The sequence below is a fragment of the Gymnogyps californianus genome, chromosome 19, assembly GCF_018139145.2.
Source record: "Gymnogyps californianus isolate 813 chromosome 19, ASM1813914v2, whole genome shotgun sequence".
Lineage (NCBI taxonomy): Eukaryota > Metazoa > Chordata > Aves > Accipitriformes > Cathartidae > Gymnogyps > Gymnogyps californianus.
In genome coordinates, this window is record NC_059489.1 from 8,437,969 (window position 1) to 8,457,718 (window position 19,750).

The following is a 19,750-nucleotide window of genomic DNA, read 5'->3' on the forward strand; positions in this document are numbered from 1 at the left end:
ACAGGGCAAGCAAAGGCTGCACCTCTGTGGCTGTTCCCCAGCAAGAAACTTCACTGGAAGTGACTTTTCATTCCTCCTTAATATCCCAAAGCCCACTCTATCCCTTGGCTCCACCACCGGGGTCTCCTGGCATTCTTCTGTATGCTAAATGCTTTCTGGGATGGTCAGGCACTGCTGAAACTCATGCAGCAAGTCTGATCCTGGCCCCAGGTGAACCACCTAGCTCTGCAGCAGCAGAGACCTCCGAGTTTACTCCCACAGGGTTGGGATTGCAAGGTTCAGCTGCCCATCTGCACCACTACAGACGTCCATCCCGTTTCCAGCCACAAAGGACTTATCAACCAGATTGCTGATCCATTTGCGACCCTCCTATATTTTTCCTGGTGTATTTCACATCAGGCCAGATCTTTTCCAAGTTACTTTTAACCAGCTGGTAAAGCATCCATTTACCTTTTAGCTGCATCAGGAGATTTGGCTACAATAACTGCGTTTCTGTAATCCGGAATCTGGATGTGACAAAAAGTTATTTAAGTAAAGACCTTCTTGCTAGCAAGTAACTGATTTGATACGTGGCTGAACAATCGCGCCCACTCTCCTTCCCCAGACCCAAATCCTCATTCTGTGGCAAGAAACTAGAGAGCCAATTGCACTTGTTTTCAACACCAGTATTTGTGTATTCTGCCCCAAATGCAACTCAAATAAGTTCAGTACAGGCAATACTGCAGGTCCTACTCTGCACATGACCGCAGCTCTGTGCCTCCTTCCCTGCTGCTGCCCACAAGCGATGGCCTGGTCGGCAGTGCTGAGCACAGCTCTGAGACACAGGGCACCGCACACGGTGCAGGGAAGGAAGGGGACGGTGTAGTGATGGCCCTGGGGGCCAGAGGTATCAAACCCTGGTGCTCACCAGCATGCGAAGCCCCAGTGCCCAGGCAGAGCAGGCGTTGGCCTTGTGTTCAAAACAGGCAAAGGTGGGAACGTTCACGGTGTTTAACCTATGCTATACGGACCGGCTGCAGCTACTTCTGTCTGCCGGGGAAGGTCTGAACCCAGGGCCCGCTCTCCCCGTATGGGGAAGCCTTGCTCTCACCGTGCGGGCATAAATCATCATCTTTGGCACATGGAAAATAAAACCTCCATGCCCTGCCCCCAGCCCTGCTGTGCTCAGCATTCCTACACTCAGCCCAAGACAAAGTCTATCAATAATTCAGAGCAGGCAGACATCCACCACAGAACAAAGGGCAAGTTTAACAGGATTTAAAAGGTGATTAGAGGCAGGAGCATAAATAGCATCCCTCAGATGGCACTAACTCTACAGAGAGCAAGCTCATCTTCTGCTTATGATCAAGAGTTCAATTTCTATCCAGGTACAATCATACAACATAACGTTTTCCCGCTTTCCTAAGAAACGTGCAATAGGTACCCCCTAAGAAAGAATTCATTAACAGAACGATTGACCTAGCCTGACAACACAACCTCTGCATAAGCAGAGGCCCAATGCTCCTATCACATTAAGACGAGTTAAGACAAGTTGATATATATAGAACTAGAGTAACCTCACTTCTTCCTGTATATACTGAAGCAAGAAAGGGGATGCTCTCAGGTTGTCTACTGGGAAGCTGAAGAAGCCTTGAATTTCCTTTTGATGAAGGTCCATAGTGATAATGTGTGTTAAACCTAAGGGGGAAAAAAAAAAAAACAATTCATTGAAATGACTCCCACATGGCTGGAGTTCCTCCAATATCTCCATTTTCCAGACTATTTTAGCTATTACTCAGACTATTATGCCATATGATAAAATAAGCATAAACAGGTTAACGTAAAAAGTTCCAAAGACATAATGAGAAACAGGCATGCACCAAGTCACAGCACTAGGCTGACGCTGTATTGCAATATGACACTGCTAGGCCACTTCCCCAGGTGCGAGTTACAAAGAAATAAAATTAAGATGAAGAAAACGAATTCCCCCAAAGTGGCTCAAGGGCTCGGCAGCACGTCCCCACATCGAACAGGAGAAGAACGGAAGGACAGACGCCCTCTGGGATGCCCAGCAGCTGGATGCACTGCAGCGTCCAAGCCTGCCATGCTGCTGCTCCCTGGGACACCCACCTGCCTTGGCGAGCATCGAAGCCAGCAGCTTGCAGACTATAGAGCCCCTCTTCCTCATTTTGCTCTGTTTGCTGTAGGGGAAGTAAGGGATGACCCCAATGATGTTCCTGGCACAGGAAGTCTTCAGTGCATACGCCATTATCAGCAGCTCCATGACAGCGGTATTCACATCTCTAGGAGATTTGAAAACCATTCCAAGTATTAGTAGGTGTTTTTCCAACGCACTCCTTCTCCTTTTATACCCATACCTCTCCTCACCAAACTTCCAAGCAAATAATGCTACACCTTATACTAGTGTATGCAAGACCCAGACTGTAATCATATAGCTCCTTCCATCATGCCACAGCACATTACAATCAACTGTTACATGTACAGGATACGACTCCAGCACTCAAGAGCCGTGGACCGGAATTTGATTTTGTATTCTAACATGAGGTGTCTGATGATTTCCCTCCATCATCACAACAAAAAAAGGCATTTTTTCATTTATGTTGGAACAAATGTCACTGCATACAGTGTATTTTGAAATAGTCTTTTAAAGAAGCAACACACATGCAGCCAACACAACTTTATCCACACTGGATTTATTAGGGTATTTTTATTTTTAACAATGTAACGCAGGTAATTTTTCCTGCCTTAAGAAATACTGCATTTTGGAGCAGTACCAAGTCCAGATGCATCACTCTGGTAGAGGTCAGCATCTCCACGCTATCTAGCTTATCTAGAGATGGAAGGAACAACAGCACAGTAAATGCTAAACAACTGTTTCTTGAAAGAAAAAATAAAAAAACAACATAGGCAGAACAAATCTGTAGACCACAGCAAGGAATACACATAAAACCCCATTTTCAGTTAGCTTCACCATGATGACTGGCGTGGCCCAGGAGGAGTGTATTAATCTGCGTTTTAATTCACTTTGGGAAGGGGAAAAAAAAAAAGAAAAGCCAAGCCCTTTTAGTTCCTTAAAACCAACACCAAGAGACACTGTCTGCATCGTCACAAACTGCCTCAAGACCATTTGGGAACTGAAGAATTGCACTTCAGGGAAGACGGAGGGACAGGCACTCCTCCTACAATGCAGACACCCTTGCTTGGGGGTTTTCAGCATGGACAGCCTCAAATGACACACCACTTCCCCTGACTGGTCCCCAGGAGGGCAATGCTGGTGGTGGCTAAGCCATGGAGCCCATGGTGACAGGGCAGGGGCTGACTGGGCCATCCTTCCACACAGCAGCAGAGGAATAAACAGAACAGAGCAGCTTAAAGCTCTGCAGAGCTTTTTGGACATTACCCAGGCACTGCTCAAGGACCCGTTTTCCTCCTGACCACTGGGGACGGCTTCCCCAAGAGCTCAGAGATACCGTTTTCCAAGCCTCCGTCTGTGTGACCCGTGACAAACCTCTAACCATTTCCATTTCTCCATTGCTTCCCCTTCCTTCGGAAGTTAACCTCTGTTTGTGCCTCTTCATTTGTGAGCGCTCTGGGTCTCTGTTCTCCCGCTGGCCCCGCCAGCCCTCACGCACAATGCCGTTTACACACAAGAAAGCTTTGTTAGCTCTGAAGCACCCGGCCAAGAATTACATAAAACACAGCCCCCTGCCACGTAGGACAACGAGCAAACAAAGAACTGTTTCTTCCCTTTGGTGTTTTAGTTGTGCCAGTGGAGCCGTGAGATGAGAAAAAGTTGCTACTATCAGTGTTGTATAAAAACAAAGTGGCCAAGTTTAAGCCTATTTAAAGTTCATCCCAGAAATTCAGTATTTTCCATCATCATTTTTCAAATTACTCTTTAAAAAAAAATTTATATTCACATAGAAAGCAGATAGAGAACAAGACTGCTCCTGGGAGAAAGGGTTACCGCTGATTTCAAAAGGCACCAGCAGTCCTGGTGCTGCTGTGGGACACTGGTAGCCATATCCATGGAGAAATTACTGGAGGAGCACCTCTCTCCATATTCAAGCAGGACCCCACGCTGGACTCCGGGAAGCTCCTGCAGACCAGCCGGCACAGGCACTAGGCAGAGGCAGAGGCATCTGCAGCAGGCAGCCCAGCTGGGCCCAGGGTGGGTGGGCTGGGGGGGCTTGCTGAGGCCAGGAGCACCCTCCTGGATGCTTCGTGCTGAGCCAGCCGTCACAGGGATCCACTCCTCTGCAAGGGGCACTGATGCCAACCAAGAGCCCAGCTCGGGGTGGGGACTATTGGGGGAAGTAACATCTGCGGTGGAACCCCAGCCACAGCATCTCCAAAACGGGTACCCAGGAGAGCATCCCAGTCTCCTTGCTGCCCTCCCCGCCTCCTGCCTTGAAGCCATGCTCACAGTTACTGCTGGAAAGCCTGAGCCAAGACCACACACGGGGACTGTCAGCTCATTACCAGGACATTTAGAGCCAGCTCAGCTGTCCCCCACACCCTGCTTACCACCCCTCTCCAGCAGCCTGGAGCCTCCCTCACTGCTCCCCATCCCTCCCTGAGCCATCCCTGGAGATCCCTGTTCCGGGGGCTGAGCAAATGGCTTATCTGAAGCTGCCAATCGACTTTGCAACAACCAGCACCAACACTCAGCACTAGAAGACTCCTTTCGCTTTTAGTGTATCACTAAACCACCAACTCTGTCATTTTTCTACAGTCTAAACATGAGCTATCTCATTTTCCCTCATACGAATGCTAGTCCACACACCAACAGTCTTGGACGATATCTGTCTTTGTAACTTTTTTAGTTCTGCTATATGCTTTTTGGACAGGGAGCTTCTATCAAATATTCAGGTCTTTCTGTTCTCTCTCTGTGCATTGGAGATGCAGACTGTGAATTCACACTGCAGCACAACAAGGTTGTTTCCCTCTCTACTCCTTTCCTATTAAGTCCTAATATTTTGTTTGCTTTTCAAGCCGCTACTGAGTGCGGAAGTCCTATTCTTAGACTGTTCAACACAGTAGTTGTTTTTACTCTCCTGCAAAGCTCCCTGAAACCCACTGCAAAATTAAGATGCCCTTGAACCTGTCCTCTGAAGCAATGCAGCAAGGTACAGCTGCATCTCAAGAATAAAAGATGACTTGGCTGCAGAACGGTGGCTCCTCACCTGGAGGGCCTTGAACATTTTGGCTAAAAAGGACCCATTTCTTGGCCCACAACACTGAATTCAGTTTATGGAAAAACAAGGAGATCAACAAGTTAAAAGCAGGGGAGGTTTCCCCCTCCCAAAACTATTGCTTTCCCTAATGCTCTGAGTTATCTCTCTCTGAACACCTTATCTGTCTCGTGTTTACACAGCTCTCAGTTACAAGTTATTTCAGAGAACTCTCTTATGAGGGACAGGAGAATGGCACTATTCACCCGAAACGTAATCCTGCATCAGTGGATTTTCATCTTGTGGAGATTTAATTCCTCCCTGAGGGAGGAAACACTTGGAGCATCTCTCTGGAGAGAGATGAGCTCTAGGAAAATGTCTCAGCCTGCAAGAGGAACTCCAGAAGCGAGCAAGCTGATCTTGTAGTCCCACTGATTTCTTTAACAACAGGCCAAGCACTACAAAGAGGAAATGAACTTGAATTCTCACTGGGCTCTATTTCTTTGGCAAGCAAGGAAAAATTCTGTTTCAAGGGTATTCTGTAACCTGCTTGAGCTCTGGTACTTATTAGTTCTTGTGATCTCCAAAATGTGAACAGAATTTGGTAACTTGGAAAAAGCTATCAGAGCAGGAATATCCTTGTTTTGCTAATGGTGCAAAAGGCATCCTCTCAATACCTCATGTCTGAAAACAGCACCTCCCCTACTCATAGTTGGTCATTTTGCAGTTATCATTTGTATGTAGACTCCCTTACCACCATACTAGTGCTATCTTGCTACACTCTTCCTCAGCCAGTGAGCAGCGAGGTTCCTGGGGTTAGCAGCTGGTTTTCTAGCCCCCTGGTTACTTGCAGCACTTCTTTTTCCTCTTACTCCAAGGCTAGAACAGCCCAAAATAAAAACCAAAAAGGCCCACTTAAGAAAAGGCCCAGCATCATTAAGAACTATAAAAGTACAGGAGGGGAGCTACAGGCTTCCACCTAAGCTCAGTTTCACATCACTACAGAGAAGGGGGAAGAGTAATTCAGCCTGTAATGAAAGCAATAGCTGCTGTTTGTTGCTGGCTCTGCTGCTTGGTAATTGGAAAGCAGAGGAAACTACAGATCCTGAAATGGAAATGCCAGTCAGAAATCACCAAGCAACTGAGCCTGCAAGGACACCAACACACAGACCAGGGATGTTTCACTTGAAGCCATCAGTCATACTTGTTCTTGCCTCAAGTGACACACTTAAGCTCTTTGATGGGAAGCTTCTCAGTTTGCTGTGGCGCAAGCGATCCTCTGGGAATTTTAACAGCTTAACACTATGTGGTGTCTTAAATGTAAGTCAAAGCAATGACAACACTGGAAAGACATTGGTTATCATGCTGGCTAACGGTGAGCAAACCTATCAAACAATCTGCTGAACCAGAAATTCAAAGCATATCACAGCTGTAAAACTGAGCCACAAGTTCCTTACCTGGGGATTGTCTGTATAATGAAGATATCCTGTCCCCGGACGGATTCTTTTATTTCAACTCTTGTTTCTGAAGAGGATTGAAAACACAGTCAGTTTCGTTTCCAAACATCAGATTTACAGTGATAACACACCATGTTTTAGCAGCAACTTTGCCTACTGGTCAGGGCAGATGAGGACTTGCTCCTTTGCCCTTTGTGCCCATACACCCACTACACACACGCAGATCAGTCAAGGGGATTTTCCAAAGGTTGGTCCCGGGAAGTGAAGAGCTGGCATGATATACCAGTGAGTTAGTTGTATTTACAATGCAAAACCAGGCTGAATAGCTGTTCTCTTACATGTAGAGGACAATTACCTAACTCTCTTTGAGAGATCCTTTTCACTTCCCCATGCTGAGTGCTGAAAGCTGACAATACCACATTCATTAGTGAATAATGAACCACCCAAAGCAGAACAACCTTTAGTACTTACCAAGAAGGTAACTCAGCTCTTTTGCACCTTACCGTGGGGTCAGCTCCATACAGGCTGGATAGCCCAAGGCAACACCAGCAGCACAGACTTCAGAGGGAGAACTCCCCCAGTTTCACTATCAAGGTCAAGACATTTCAACACTGACACGAGCTGGAAACCTGGGTCTCCGCTGAACACAATTCCTACAGTCCCAGACTCAAATGCAAAAGCCGAGCCCGAAGCAGCTCTGCAAAGCCAAAGCAATGACACCAGCTTTCCTGAGGTGCCTGTCTTAGCCACTCATTTCCCACACAGTCGTGAACTAGAGGGCAGGGACAAGCAAAAGGAGAGAAATATCTACCCAGCTACCAAATTCAAAGTCTAATTGCCTGGGCACTGGCAGCAGCCTTAAGGGACTCTGTTGAAAGCAGACTGATTTGCTGCGCAGTGATGAAGAACGACTTCAGACCTTGTAGCAAGTGACCTGATTTAAAACTAACTCCAAAGGGCAGCGAGCTCTCACTAGCACGAAAGCAACAGCCAACGCAACCATAACCACGGCAGTTACACACCGCGTGGCCCGTTCTGCCTGTAAGAGCAGCAGCACTATCTCAAATCCTCACACCGAGCCAGCACCGTTTCCATCCCTTCCTCTAGCCTGTATCAGCGCTCTCGTTCTAGTCTCTCCTGCAAATAAGGTAACCGAGGTCTTGAAACAGTAAATTACTCTTAGCCACTGAACTCCGTTAGTCAATATCCTTGTGTTCTAGCCCGGCATCTGAAAAAGGACACTTGCTACATTTAAAGAGAAGAAAGCAAGCTCCAAGAGGCATGCTCCCCAGCACAGCCCTGAATTTTCACTCTTTAAAGCAAGAGGACAGGTCCTTGCTAGGGCAGCTGTAAACTGCCTGTGGCAGGAGAGGGCTGGAAGAAGGGGCAATTTAAAAGTTTGCAAGGCAGACACTTAGAAAGCAAGCCATTACTTTTAGACCTGGGAGATGTTTTGCTAAGCACAAGAGCATGTAAGATTTTGTAGCAGCTAACACCCGAGGTAGGACTCTCCTTTAGACGAGAGTTTGCTGATGGGCAGACAAACGAGATAACAGGGGAAAACAAGGAACATATTTAATTGCTTTGTCCAAGGTCAGACACGGAGGTTTAGCACTGCCAGGAGCAGCAGTAACATCACAGCTGAATCACTGCACTTTAGACAGGTTTGGCTGATGGAGTTACCCAGTATTTCTAAGATTACCTCAAAACAGTTGCAAATAATAAAGATTTCTCTTACCTCCATTGGTTTCCTGGTACACTACAGATTTCCCCAGCTCAGCACCGAGACGCCTGGAGAGAAAAAAGAAAATTAAAAATGGAGAAACCCAGCAGTTTGTGATCCAAAGCAGAGACTGGACCAAACGTTACACACCAACAAAACACAGCATTGCCTAACAGGGAGCTGAGTGCGCCAGCCAGGCTGTAGAATTACACGTCCTCCCCTTCCCCGGGGGTCTCCTTCCCTCCGACGTCCCTGGGGAACGCTGCTCTGCGGCAGGCTGACGCCATACTTGGAAGAGCCAGTCCTTGTACGACTGACCAGAGGCTGTGTCCCCAGATGCAAAGGACATCTTGCTAGGCTATGCAATGCCACCTTAGGCAGATCTGTTGTGGAACTAGATTTACTCAGACTTGATTAATGGCAACTGAGTCACTTTTTTGACTCCCATGTCTTTTTCTTTTTTTTTCCCCCTCAAACCTTCCTTCTGAAGTAACTCAGCTGACTGAAGAGATTTTTAACTTCAAAAAAAGTTTTCTGATTCTTTCAAATTGCTCCTTCCTCTTCTCAAATGTCAAACCTACAACATTCATCACAAAGATTACAGTCGTCCCTTTTTTTTTTTAATTTCTTTCTTAGATAAGAAAGATTCATTTCGAAGAGCATTTTAAAAGGCTCCAAAAGGCAGACTATTCCCTCAGGTGACACTTCCGTACTTAACTGTACTGACAAGTAATCCATTAGTAAGTATTTAGAGGCACATATGCTTTAACCACAAGCCTCAGCTGAGAGACTCCGCACCAGCAAGATGCTTGGGATAGGTGTGTTGCTGCAACTCAGCTGGCTGGAGCACAGGGCAAGTCCCTCCTCTCTTCTGGGGTCTGCTTGGTGGCCATGCTCAAACGCTGGATTAGGAAACAGTTTATGCCTACAAAATACCTTTTTTCAATGTGTTGATTACGGTGGTAGTTTCCTATCTGCACATATACTGTATTTACCTGGACACATGCCAAAATTATGCGAATCAGGACTAACCCTAAATAAAGGGCCTATATCTGTCACTGGCTTTCCCCGGTCTACCTCCTTCAGCAGTCCATCTCTCTCCATCTCCTTAGCCACAGACTCAGCCTTGTACTTCACTTGTCACAAAGTTTTTTCAAAAGTCAATGAGCGAGACAGCTCGACACTGGCATGCTGCTGGCCCACCAGCAACTGCTGGACTCAGCTACGAACACACAGGCTGGAGGTCTCAGCTAGAAGCTGGCCTGGAAAGCGTGCCCAGGACAGCTGCGATAACAGATACTCGAATGCAATGTGATATATTTGCTTAGCTGGCTACAAAGCACGTATTTGGCGCACACACGTTCCCAATCGTGTGTCTGGCAGCACGTGTTGCCATGGCTCGGGCTGGTGAGTAAACTCCTGCAACGAGAATCATACACATGTGGTTGTAACCAGCCTGGCTCGGGTACTGACTGCTGCATCACCTGGGCACCGTGCAGTCCAGAGCAGGCAAGCCACCCAGATCTCTAATTCAGCTTCTCTCATCAGCCCTGCTGGGTTAAAACTTGCAGCTGCAATACAAAGGCATCCTCAGTACCTTCTGTATCTTCAAAAAAGAGCTGGCAGCTGGTCAAGCAAAGGCAAGCCCCGGGACCCTGGGGATGGATGCACAGTAAAGGTGAGTTTTGCAGATGGGATCCGTCAAGCTTCTACTGCCCACTGGGATTCCACCGCCTTTCCGATAACAGTCAGGCATTTGCAACCACTAAGCTTTGGCCTAATCGCTGCCAAGGCATCCAAGTCAAAACAAGCTCAAGAATCACACACACACACACACACACACACACACACACACAAAATAAACCGGGGGCGGGGAGGGGGCGGAATGTTTAATGACTCACACTTGTTCCTCCACAACTGCATGGCAAGTCTTGCAAGCTCCGTTTGGAGACACGTGCGCCCTGACTTCACTGCAGACAGCACATTCCTACCTCACTACGGGGAAAAAAACCTCCGTTAAGGAGACTGTGCACGTACCCTTAGTCAACTCTGCATCTCACGGAAGGAGGGAAAGCTTCAAAAACAGTCCAGCTGGACACATCTCAGCAAAACATCCCCTGGAGGGTGGCACTTCCAATGCTAAGAGGTGGCAAACAAACACCACGGAGGTTTGCGATACTCTGCAGGGATGTAGCTGCCAAGAAGAAACCAGAGCCCAGTGGTCCCCTATTCAGATCATATAGCAGCAATGCAGTTTCTGTGCTGCTGAAACAAGAAATCAGAGAGGCCACTTTGCTCCCCGATGGAAAGAGGGACACTAAACAGCTCAGCTTGTCAAACCTGGGTGCAGATAGCAGCAGCAGAGACAGTAAGCAGCTGCCAACTTAAAGGAATGAGCAGCAGTAGATTGCTCTGGTCAGACAATAAATCTCATCTCTGCTCCAACTGTTGACTGCAAGTAAACAGGAGGGGCAGCAATGGGAAGGATACAAGATAAAACTGCCCATAAAAGTCATACATCAACCCTGCCTGCAGCACTCTGCAGTCCTGCGAGCTGCAGGCATGGCAGATGGACCGACAGGCAGCTCCACCAAAGCAGTTCAGGTATGTTTACCCAAGGGGCACACCTTCCACTAAATCCCTCTCTGAACGCTTTGCGTAACCCGAGACTTCAGCCAAGTGAAGGAGTCTGATAAAACGTTGATTTAGTCAAGGCTATTAAAGAGGGCACTTTTCGTGCAGCTCCTGTTGTAAAACACCGAATTCCCCACGACTTGTGTCAAAAGGGAGATCTGCACCAAAGTCAAGGGCAGAGCACGCCCTTAGCCACCACACAGCCTGGGAGCAACTATCTGTAACACAGTTCAAAGATAAATTCCCCCTTCCTGCCACCTCTCCCTTTTTCCCCCTCCATCCCTAGTTCTTTTCTCTCTAAATCCTCTCCACGCAGAAGCTCCCAATCAGTCGATGCTTTAGCCGACAGAGGAATTAAACTGACAGCAAGAACTCCGTTTGCCTTGGGCTTCAGGACTAACAGCATAACCGTACGAACAGCGGCTATCACAATTACTGGATCACTTGTCTGCAGACCCAGGCAGATCTACCCTAGGAAAGAAAAGGCTGCCACTACAGGTAACCCAGAGCACAACCCCCCCGAGAGAGATACAGCTTCTTCTGGCAAAAAGTAATACTTTAGGTCTTGTAGCTAAGTCACATCTCCAAGCAAAATGAGCTCCATCGACAAAAGGCCTGCTGTGTGGTGCAGTATTTGGCTATGGGGCGGCAGGGGGGGGCTTTTTCCAATACTGAAGTGTTTAAGATTGGAGAACGGTCAGGCTGATTTTACAGTATTTGCAGAAATCTCACTTGTCAACCAGCACTGAGCAGACATCAGAGCAGGAGGTCACTTCTGGAAGCTCCCTTCTCCATCCAAGAGAGACAGAAACTCAGTTTGGCATTGTTTTTCTTTTTAAAAGCAGCAGTCTTCAGAACTGGGATCTGTTAAAAAAAGCTACGCACATACAGTGCTGCCAAGCTCCGTGCAGAGGGCTGGGCACAGCAGGATCAAGGTACTACTACTCCAGGCTGCTCCCAGCTTTTAAAGTTTTTAACGCCGTCTCAGTGTAAGCTTTCCCCGTGTGACCACTCACTGCTCCTGATGGGGAAAGCCCTGCTCCTCGCTCTGCTGTCCTCACACCAGCTCCGTCACTAAACCGACTCCTCGGAGACCTGATAGCATCTAAGAGAAAAATTCTCTTTATGGCTTCAAAAATCCTACCCAGAGCAATTGGCCAGTAAAAACTTATATTGATCTGGAATCTCTCTCTCTGTAAACATTGCTGAGGAAAGATGATCTAACTTTCTGCAGTCTCAACACATGCCAAGAAGATATTAAGCCATGGATACAAGAGTGTTTATAAAATCCGTCTCGAATTCACAGCCTAAATGTGAACAGCTCAGAAGTCACCTGCAGTTTAATGAGGAAGTGACACACTGCAGTATTTTAGGAAACGCCACAAGGTTATATTAGACTGTACTTTAAAATACTCCTCTGAAGACTGTCAAAAACCACTGTACCAGGCTGTTGAGACAAAGGACAGTCAGTTAAAAGAGACTTGATGTTTAGCTGAATCAAAATTCAAGAGGCAAGTGCACTTGCAGTATTTCACGCCATCAAAGCATGTACCGCTGGGAAGGGCTCTCAGCCTAGGCCCCGTTTCCTTCTCCCACTCTGTGACAAGCACCTGAAAGACATTTGTAAAGTTATCTCGGAAGGAAGCTTCCAGCCAGCTCACAGTACAAAAAATTTGAAGAGAAATCTGCCTGCAGACAAAACCCTCGACTATGACATGATTTTATTTTGGCATTACCCTCTTCATTACAAACACTTCCACTGGTCTCAGCTCTGCAAATACCCGACTTTCCACACACCCGCAGATTCCATGTACCGCTGCAGACTCCAGAAGGAGCTGGAGCTGACAGCAGAGGATCTGCTCTGTGGTTGGCCATGACCAAAGCAAGCCACAGCCTGACTTTGAATTGCTTTTCAAACTTAAGCAAATCTTTAAATAAAGATCAGTCAACTGGTCCAGCTAGCACAGTGGCAGCTCTGCGGTGTATTTCCTAATCTGCCGTTACAAGAACAAGCCAGGAAAGGGAAAGGAAACAGCAGCTTCCTGGATACAAGGCAATCTGTTCAGATATCCTCATAACTATCTGAGCTATCCTTTACCTCTCTCCGTCCACCCAGCACAACTGCATACTTGAAGAACAGTCCCTACTGCTCATCTGCCACTTGTACCCAGAGCCATCCAGCACTTGCATCACTTGTTCCAGCCATGCCAAAAGCCATGCAGCTGAACTACCGGCAAATACCACGCAGATTTTCCTCTAGTCCTACCAGTCCGCTCCTTGTGAAGGAACTTCCCCTAAACCTGGCACTGGCCAGCACAGAAAGCTACCACGCAAAGCCCATCTGCTCAGCCACACTACATGCTCCATCTAAGCTGCACAGAAAATCTCAAAGCCCAACTGCTCCACACTCACCCTGCTCCAGCACCGTCCCCTGCCTGTAACCCTCTCCAACTGCACTACTTTTTAGCTGGTTATTCTTCTCCCTTTCCAAAATCCTTTGATGCAGTTTCACACTGTAATATGTTAGCCTCCTGCCACAGTGCTGCATCTTCTGAGATGGAAAAGAGTTGGTGGCACCTCCTCTCCTCCCGTAGCACCACACAAGAGCTCTTTCCAGAAGGCAAGAACAGGGTTTGGAGATGGGGGAGAACAGCATCACAAAGTTACTGCGATCTGACTCCCCTGTGCCACCCTCTCACATGCTGGCAAGATGACCTAATGAGGAAGGCTGACATTACTCTTCCTCCATCCCATCAGAAATCCTCCTTCAGCTGAGGGAGGTTGCTGCAAGTCCTCCTAACATACTGTCTCTTCCAAAAGCAGGGCTCACCTCCCGCTCATTCACAGAAAACACCACCCTGGTTTTAGTGTTGTGTACCCGGCTCTCTACAACCAGAGATCAAGTCTCCATCTTTTCCTCATTACTCCACGTTGTTCAGGCTCACGGCATTGCTTTTATCTTTAGATCACCAGCATTTTCCATGCTGCAAACCAAATAAATCTCTAGAATACTCACATTCACAGTCTGCAATGAGTTTACAATAGTATCACGTCCCACATAATGCAGACCTGCAGGAGCTCTGGGGAGGCACTAGCAAGCTTCAATCAGCAATCCCCTCCAAGCCAAACACAAGCAGGGAGTGGAATGTAGTATTTGTACCCTCTGTGCCAAACACTGCAGTCAGAGGGAGATCTAAATGCATCTGTTGGACTCCGGAGATTGAAAAGACTTGCTAGTCCTCCCTCCCCCCCAGCAGTACACAAGGCCTATTAGGGATTAGCACTGGTCATAGAAATTATCTTTCTCCCCTGCAAATGCAGCTTGTAATCAGGTGCCAACTGTCCTAATTACAGCAGGATTTTTCTTTCCATCTGGGAAAGAATTTTAAATAAAAACCATCCCTCTCAATTTATAAGATACAAGTAAACATACAGTTTTATTTGTTTCAGTGGTCCTGAATCTAAGGAGCATCTTTATTATTTAAAGTTTCACAAGGTATTTGGTTCTCATAAGCCAGCACCATCTCCTCTCCCTGGCAGACACTAACATAAACAAAAGCTCTGAAAACTCAAAGTGAAAGTTAGACTAACCATTCAGTCACTTATTCTATAACCAGACAAGAATGCATAACGGGAAATTGTAAAGATCGGAAGTGTGCCAGAATGCCACGCTCAGAGCCTGAATCGAAAGCAACTCTGGAAGTTTTGCATTAAACAAAGCGAGGAGACTGAACAGCTTTCAGATATCTGGTTTATGTCACACTGCTCCTCCCCAGGCTTGAGATTTTAAAAAAGGATAAGCCAGGACTCCTCAAGAATCAATTTTAACATCATACCTACAGGCAAAGAGCAACAGAGCCTGGATGGCTAAGTGTCTCAAGGGGCCCTACTCCTAATATTGCGTGTTGTTTTAAAGTTCTTTTACTACTTATACTAAAGGTCATAAAAAAACTTTAAAAAGAACGCACAATATTAGAGGACAGACTCACCCTTATAAGACTGCTCCAACTCTATTAAAAGGCGCAACTGACCTCCCCAGCAAAGCACAGGCTGGGATGTGACACAGTAGGAAAGCCAGCAGTCACGCATCTTTTGCAACCTGGAAAAACAAGGGATGTATTACAAACATGTTGAAACAGTCCCTGAGCTCCTAAGGGAAGTCAGTGCAAAACCACCGCACAAGATGCTGAAAATACCTTTTGGGGTTTTTTGGAGACATTTTACTGTGGACAATCCGTGCTATTAATGGTTCCAGATTTTGCACCCCCCTCCAACAAAACCTCATCCGCATATAATGCTTCGCACCTTTGCACTTCAGAGTGGTCACTACTCCCTTTTTACAGACAGTAAAGCTACGTGTCCTTAACTCTCAGTTTAAGCAGTAGCTGTGTATCACACTGTTGTGCTCATACCATCACCAGAGCATCCAACTTCCTCACTGATGTTAGAGGCAAGGCAAAAAGCTCACATTACCTCTATTAAAAGTTTACTTCGTGAAGGACAGCCAGGAGGTCACTCTGGATCCTGCCGTCATTCACCCTCAGAGCATCACTGGGAACCCTGCAGAGGGTTACAGCAGCATGTCACACAGCCAGCTGTGTGCGCCGTGGCCTAGGGAAGCCTGCTCTGTCTCTCTTCTCATTACATCTTCAAAAAAAAGTGAGTTATTTTTAAGACAAAAAGCAGAGAATAAAGATTGCCCGTTTGCTCTTTCAGTCCTGAGAACTCGGAGCTCGTCCCCAGGGGACTTCTGTTATGTTCTGTGTTGACGCAACAGGACAAGCCTTGTAAAACCATGTCCCATCTGTTGTAGCAAAACTTACTTTTTTTATATAGAGAGACTTTATTTTCAGAGTTGTATCAGTGAAGGGAAAGTGATACGGAACTGACCAAATATAGCAAAAATACATGAACCAAAAAAAAAGCTTTCCACTCCCAAACACGAGGATTTCCCTCTCCACCTCACACCCAAAGAAGTCCATCACTATTATCCAACACGCACCCCATCAACACCAGCAATCCCAGCCAAACAGCCAAGTCAGCTTCGTGGAGATAATCTGTGCTAAGGATTGAACACACTGTTTATTAAGCTAGCTGGACGAATAGCAAAACGTTCTTGCAGTTTAAGGTGGCAGCACACCTGTATTTAGTAATGTTTCCAATTTAAGCATGCCCTTGCAGACAGGAATAGGCCAGCAGCTGCCGAAGGGGTAGCAAGGACGCTACCTGCTGCGGCAGGCAAACAAGCACTGAGCCCCCTCGATTTTGGGAGCAGCCTCCTATGAACTGTAGCTGAGGAACAGCAGAAAGGAAACCCAAATCCTGCTTTAGGATGACAGCTCCCCAATACACAGATGCCTGTCTCAGAAAAGCCCCTTCAGCTGGGAGCGCCCCGATTTGAACCAAACTAATTCAAAACCAAAGATCAGGTGTCGGGGTAAACTCAGTGCTCCTCTGCGCAGCAAGAGCCCCATTTTGGAGCCAGCTGTTACACACCTCCTTCAGCAGGACCCAGCGCATCCATCCCTGCCAAATCAAGGTCAAACTCTGCTCAAATCAATGACTGAAAAAAAAAACCCAAGAGGCACAATTCTATCCCTAAACTAAATTCTCTTTTGTTTGCATGTGCTGCCCACCTCTCCTACCCCACAAAAATGCAGATTCACTAATCCACTTTGGTTAGTGCAACTGCAGGTGGTGTACTGAGGTCCGCACAGGCAACACTCCCCGTGCCCCAAGCAGTGAAGCTGTTGAGCACACAAGGTAACGCGCCCGTCCCCATGAAAAGCAGCAGAGAAAGTTTTGAGCATCTCCCAAACCAGTTAAAACGCTTTCTGAGGTTTGTTCAGCCAAGTTTCACCTTCTCCCTCCCCAAAAGTAACACTCTTTGCTGCAACCCGGCCTTTCCAGCATTGAAACGGACGTCAGAGACGCAAGAGGCAGAAAGCAGCCGGTCCATTTTCGTCGCCGAGTCAAATTGGATTATTGGGAGGGATGAGCTGGCACCGAGAAGGAGAAGGGCAGAGCTGCTGAACGCTCTCAGTGCAAAACCTCTGGAGCAAAGGTGTTTGCAGCAGACACCTTTGACTTGGGAAGGCGGGAGGACGACAAAAGCCTCTCCAGCCGCTTTGAAGAAAGCCTGCCTGCTCGGAGGAGCTCTGGGGAGGGGAAAAGAAACTTGAAAGAGAGGGAACTTACTCCGTGATCCTCTTCGCCAGCTCGGTGCAGGCTGCCGTGGAGTTGGCAGAGAAGACCCGGTAGCCACTTCTGGCTGCGTTCATCGCCAAAGAGTCATGCAACCCCCGTGGAGCTCGAAAGTGAGAAAAAACAGATTTATAAGGCAACAACAGCTTCCGTGGCATCCTTTTCTTCCTCTCCGCCACGATCACCGCCCCTTAAGGGGTGGGGAGGAGGAGGAGGAGGAAGGGAACCCTTCCGCTACCTATGGTCTTGCTGGTCCACTCCTATGGCAAAGTATAAGAGGGGGGGTGGAAAATATGACTATTAAAATAAAATGGAGCAGCAGCAGCCTTGGCGGGGGGGCCGGGGGAGGGCAGCGCGCTGCCGGCAGAGCAACCCCCACCCCCCAGGAGCCAGGCCTCGGGTAACCCCAACCCAAACCTGCCCCACACTCACCCAGAGGCACCTCATACACCAGGGGAGGGAAGACCCCCAAAATGGGGGGGGGGGGGGGGTAGCAAGGCAGAGAGGTGTTCCCTTGGTTCGGGAAGGTGGGGGTGAGCTGAGGGAGGCGCGGGAAGGTTGGGGAGGGGGGCTAGAGGGGTTCCCTGTGAGGCAGCAAGGCTGGAGGGGGGTCCCTGTGGTGGTGGTGGTCCCTAGGAGGCCGTGGTGGGGGGTGTCCGCTCCCGCTCCCCTCACCCAGCCAAGCGAGTTCCGCCACCCGGCTAGAGCGCCGCTCCCCTCGGCCGCCATCTTCTCCGCGGGGAGAGACCGCCCCCGCTGCCATCTTAGGTGAGGGCACAGCGGCCGCGCTCTCCCCTCACAGCGGGAGAGGGCCTATCAGCTACTGCCCGAACAGCGCCGGTACCTGAGGAGGAGGCGTGAGAACGGCGTAAACTCTCCCTTCTCGGGGAGCCGGGTGTGTGTGTGTGGGGTGCACCGCCCGCTTCCCGGGTACGGTTAACAGCGCGGCCGCCTTCCCCTTCTGCCCGGCGCTGCGACGCACGACCTCAATGCGGCGGCTTCACTGCCCGCGCCTAAGATGGCGGCCGCTCCGGCGGCCCGACGGAAGCGCTGCGGCGGCGCTCTAGCCTCTCTCTATGGCAGGCGGGGCGGGAGGCCTCCGGCCTGAACCCGGTGGGGCGGCGGGGCTGTGGGGCGGGCGGGAACCCGCCCGCCCCACAGCCCCCGCCGCCCCACCGGGTTCAGGCCGGAGGCCTCCCGCCCCATAGAGCTTAGGCCTGAGGCCTCCCGGAGCCCCACAGTGTTCAGAGGCCAGGCTGCAACTCTGGGCCTGAGGCTGCCCTCAGCACCCCAGGGCCGTGATGGCGGTGGGATGACAGCCTTGAGGAGATGCTACTGGAGCTAAACCTGGTCTCTGCACCATTTCCCAAAGGGAACACTCACTGTCAGGCTCTCCGAGGTCCTCCGGGCTCCTTGGATGTGAGGACAAAGTCCTCTCGGGTACAGGCACTAAATTACTTAACTCGGCAGAAAACTTATGCTCCGACCCATTTGGCAGAGCTCTGTGCTGACCTTTCGCGGCCCAAGGAGCACGCTTTGTATCGCAGGGAAAGCAAACAGCATTAATTTCATCACCAGGATTGCTCCGCATTACTTTGTTTGCCCCGGAGGGAGAGGTTTTTCCCGGCAGTTTTCCATGCTGCTGTGCAAGGTCGTCATCCCTTAGCCTGTTTTCTCCCAGCTGAGAATGGGGAAGGAGGAGGAAGTCATGGTGGGCTTCGTTCAGGACGTGGAGGATGTACGCCTCCGTTACTCAGTAGTGACTCTGCCCGCTGCTGAGCTGCTCTGGTGCGTGGGGTCGGGTGCGTGACGGCAGCGGTGCCTCTGGCGACGACTCCCGTCAGAAACATTTCGTGCTTAGCTGGGAGCTGCAGCTTCGCCATCGGTCCCCTTCCGCTGAACACTTCATTAAAGGTTGTCTTTCTCCCGCCTTCGTTGAGATGCAGCATCCTCAATGCAAACGAGATAGAAATGCATCGGTGTCCCCTCCGTATGCCACCACTGCGCTGCCCGAGCACCAGGATGGAAAGTTTTGTCTCCCTTCACCTTGCCTGGTGACATGTATCTGTCCCTGCAGTGTGGTTCCATCCCCACATCTCCCTCCACAATCACTCGAGACCACCCCACAGTTATTTACCTGGTGTACAAGCCAGGAGAGCCCCCCTTGCACCTCACCAGCCACCTGGGTTTGCTCCCGCAGCAGGATCAAGCCGCAGGGCTCAGCACAGATCCCCCATCATAGCTGTAGCCCTGCCTGGACCGGCCACGAGCGCAGCGAAACACGCTGCAGGGTCGCGTGCTGCAGCCGGACGAGGTCAAGGTTTACATCACCGCCTTCACGGTGCCTGCACTGGCAAGGTGAGGGGAGCCGTGGCACATCCACCACCCCTTTTCCTTGCTGCAGGGGCAGATCCAGTGCAGCACCAGACACCTCTCCCACATGCAGCCAGTTTGCTGCCACCAAAGCTGCGTGTGGTCCCTGCCGGGTCGCTGGTGCCTCTCCAAGTCCCCTGTGTCCCCCACAGGTCCTTCATCCGTGCCTTGTCACAGCAGGGGCT

General features: G+C 49.2%; 1 protein-coding gene across 3 annotated transcripts in view; it reads right to left on the reverse strand.

Moving 5' to 3' along the window:
- PRPSAP1 (phosphoribosyl pyrophosphate synthetase associated protein 1) overlaps positions 1-18,100 on the reverse strand; it is a 29,338-nt gene extending 11,238 nt beyond the window's left edge. The window contains exons 1-7 of one of the 3 annotated variants that reach the window (XM_050908388.1): positions 18,037-18,100; positions 17,187-17,298; positions 8,370-8,422; positions 6,632-6,698; positions 2,110-2,282; positions 1,562-1,677; positions 451-506 (exon numbers count right to left, since the gene is read on the reverse strand). In XM_050908388.1, the coding sequence (XP_050764345.1) occupies positions 451-506; positions 1,562-1,677; positions 2,110-2,282; positions 6,632-6,698; positions 8,370-8,422; positions 17,187-17,269 (548 nt within the window). In that variant the 5' untranslated portion in view covers positions 17,270-17,298; positions 18,037-18,100. Of the gene's footprint in view, positions 1-450; positions 507-1,561; positions 1,678-2,109; positions 2,283-6,631; positions 6,699-8,369; positions 8,423-17,186; positions 17,351-17,867; positions 17,886-18,036 lie in introns of those variants that run through there. The other 2 variants (XM_050908389.1, XM_050908387.1) reach the window with 2 other exon arrangements.
- Positions 18,101-19,750: the final 1,650 nt, after the last annotated feature.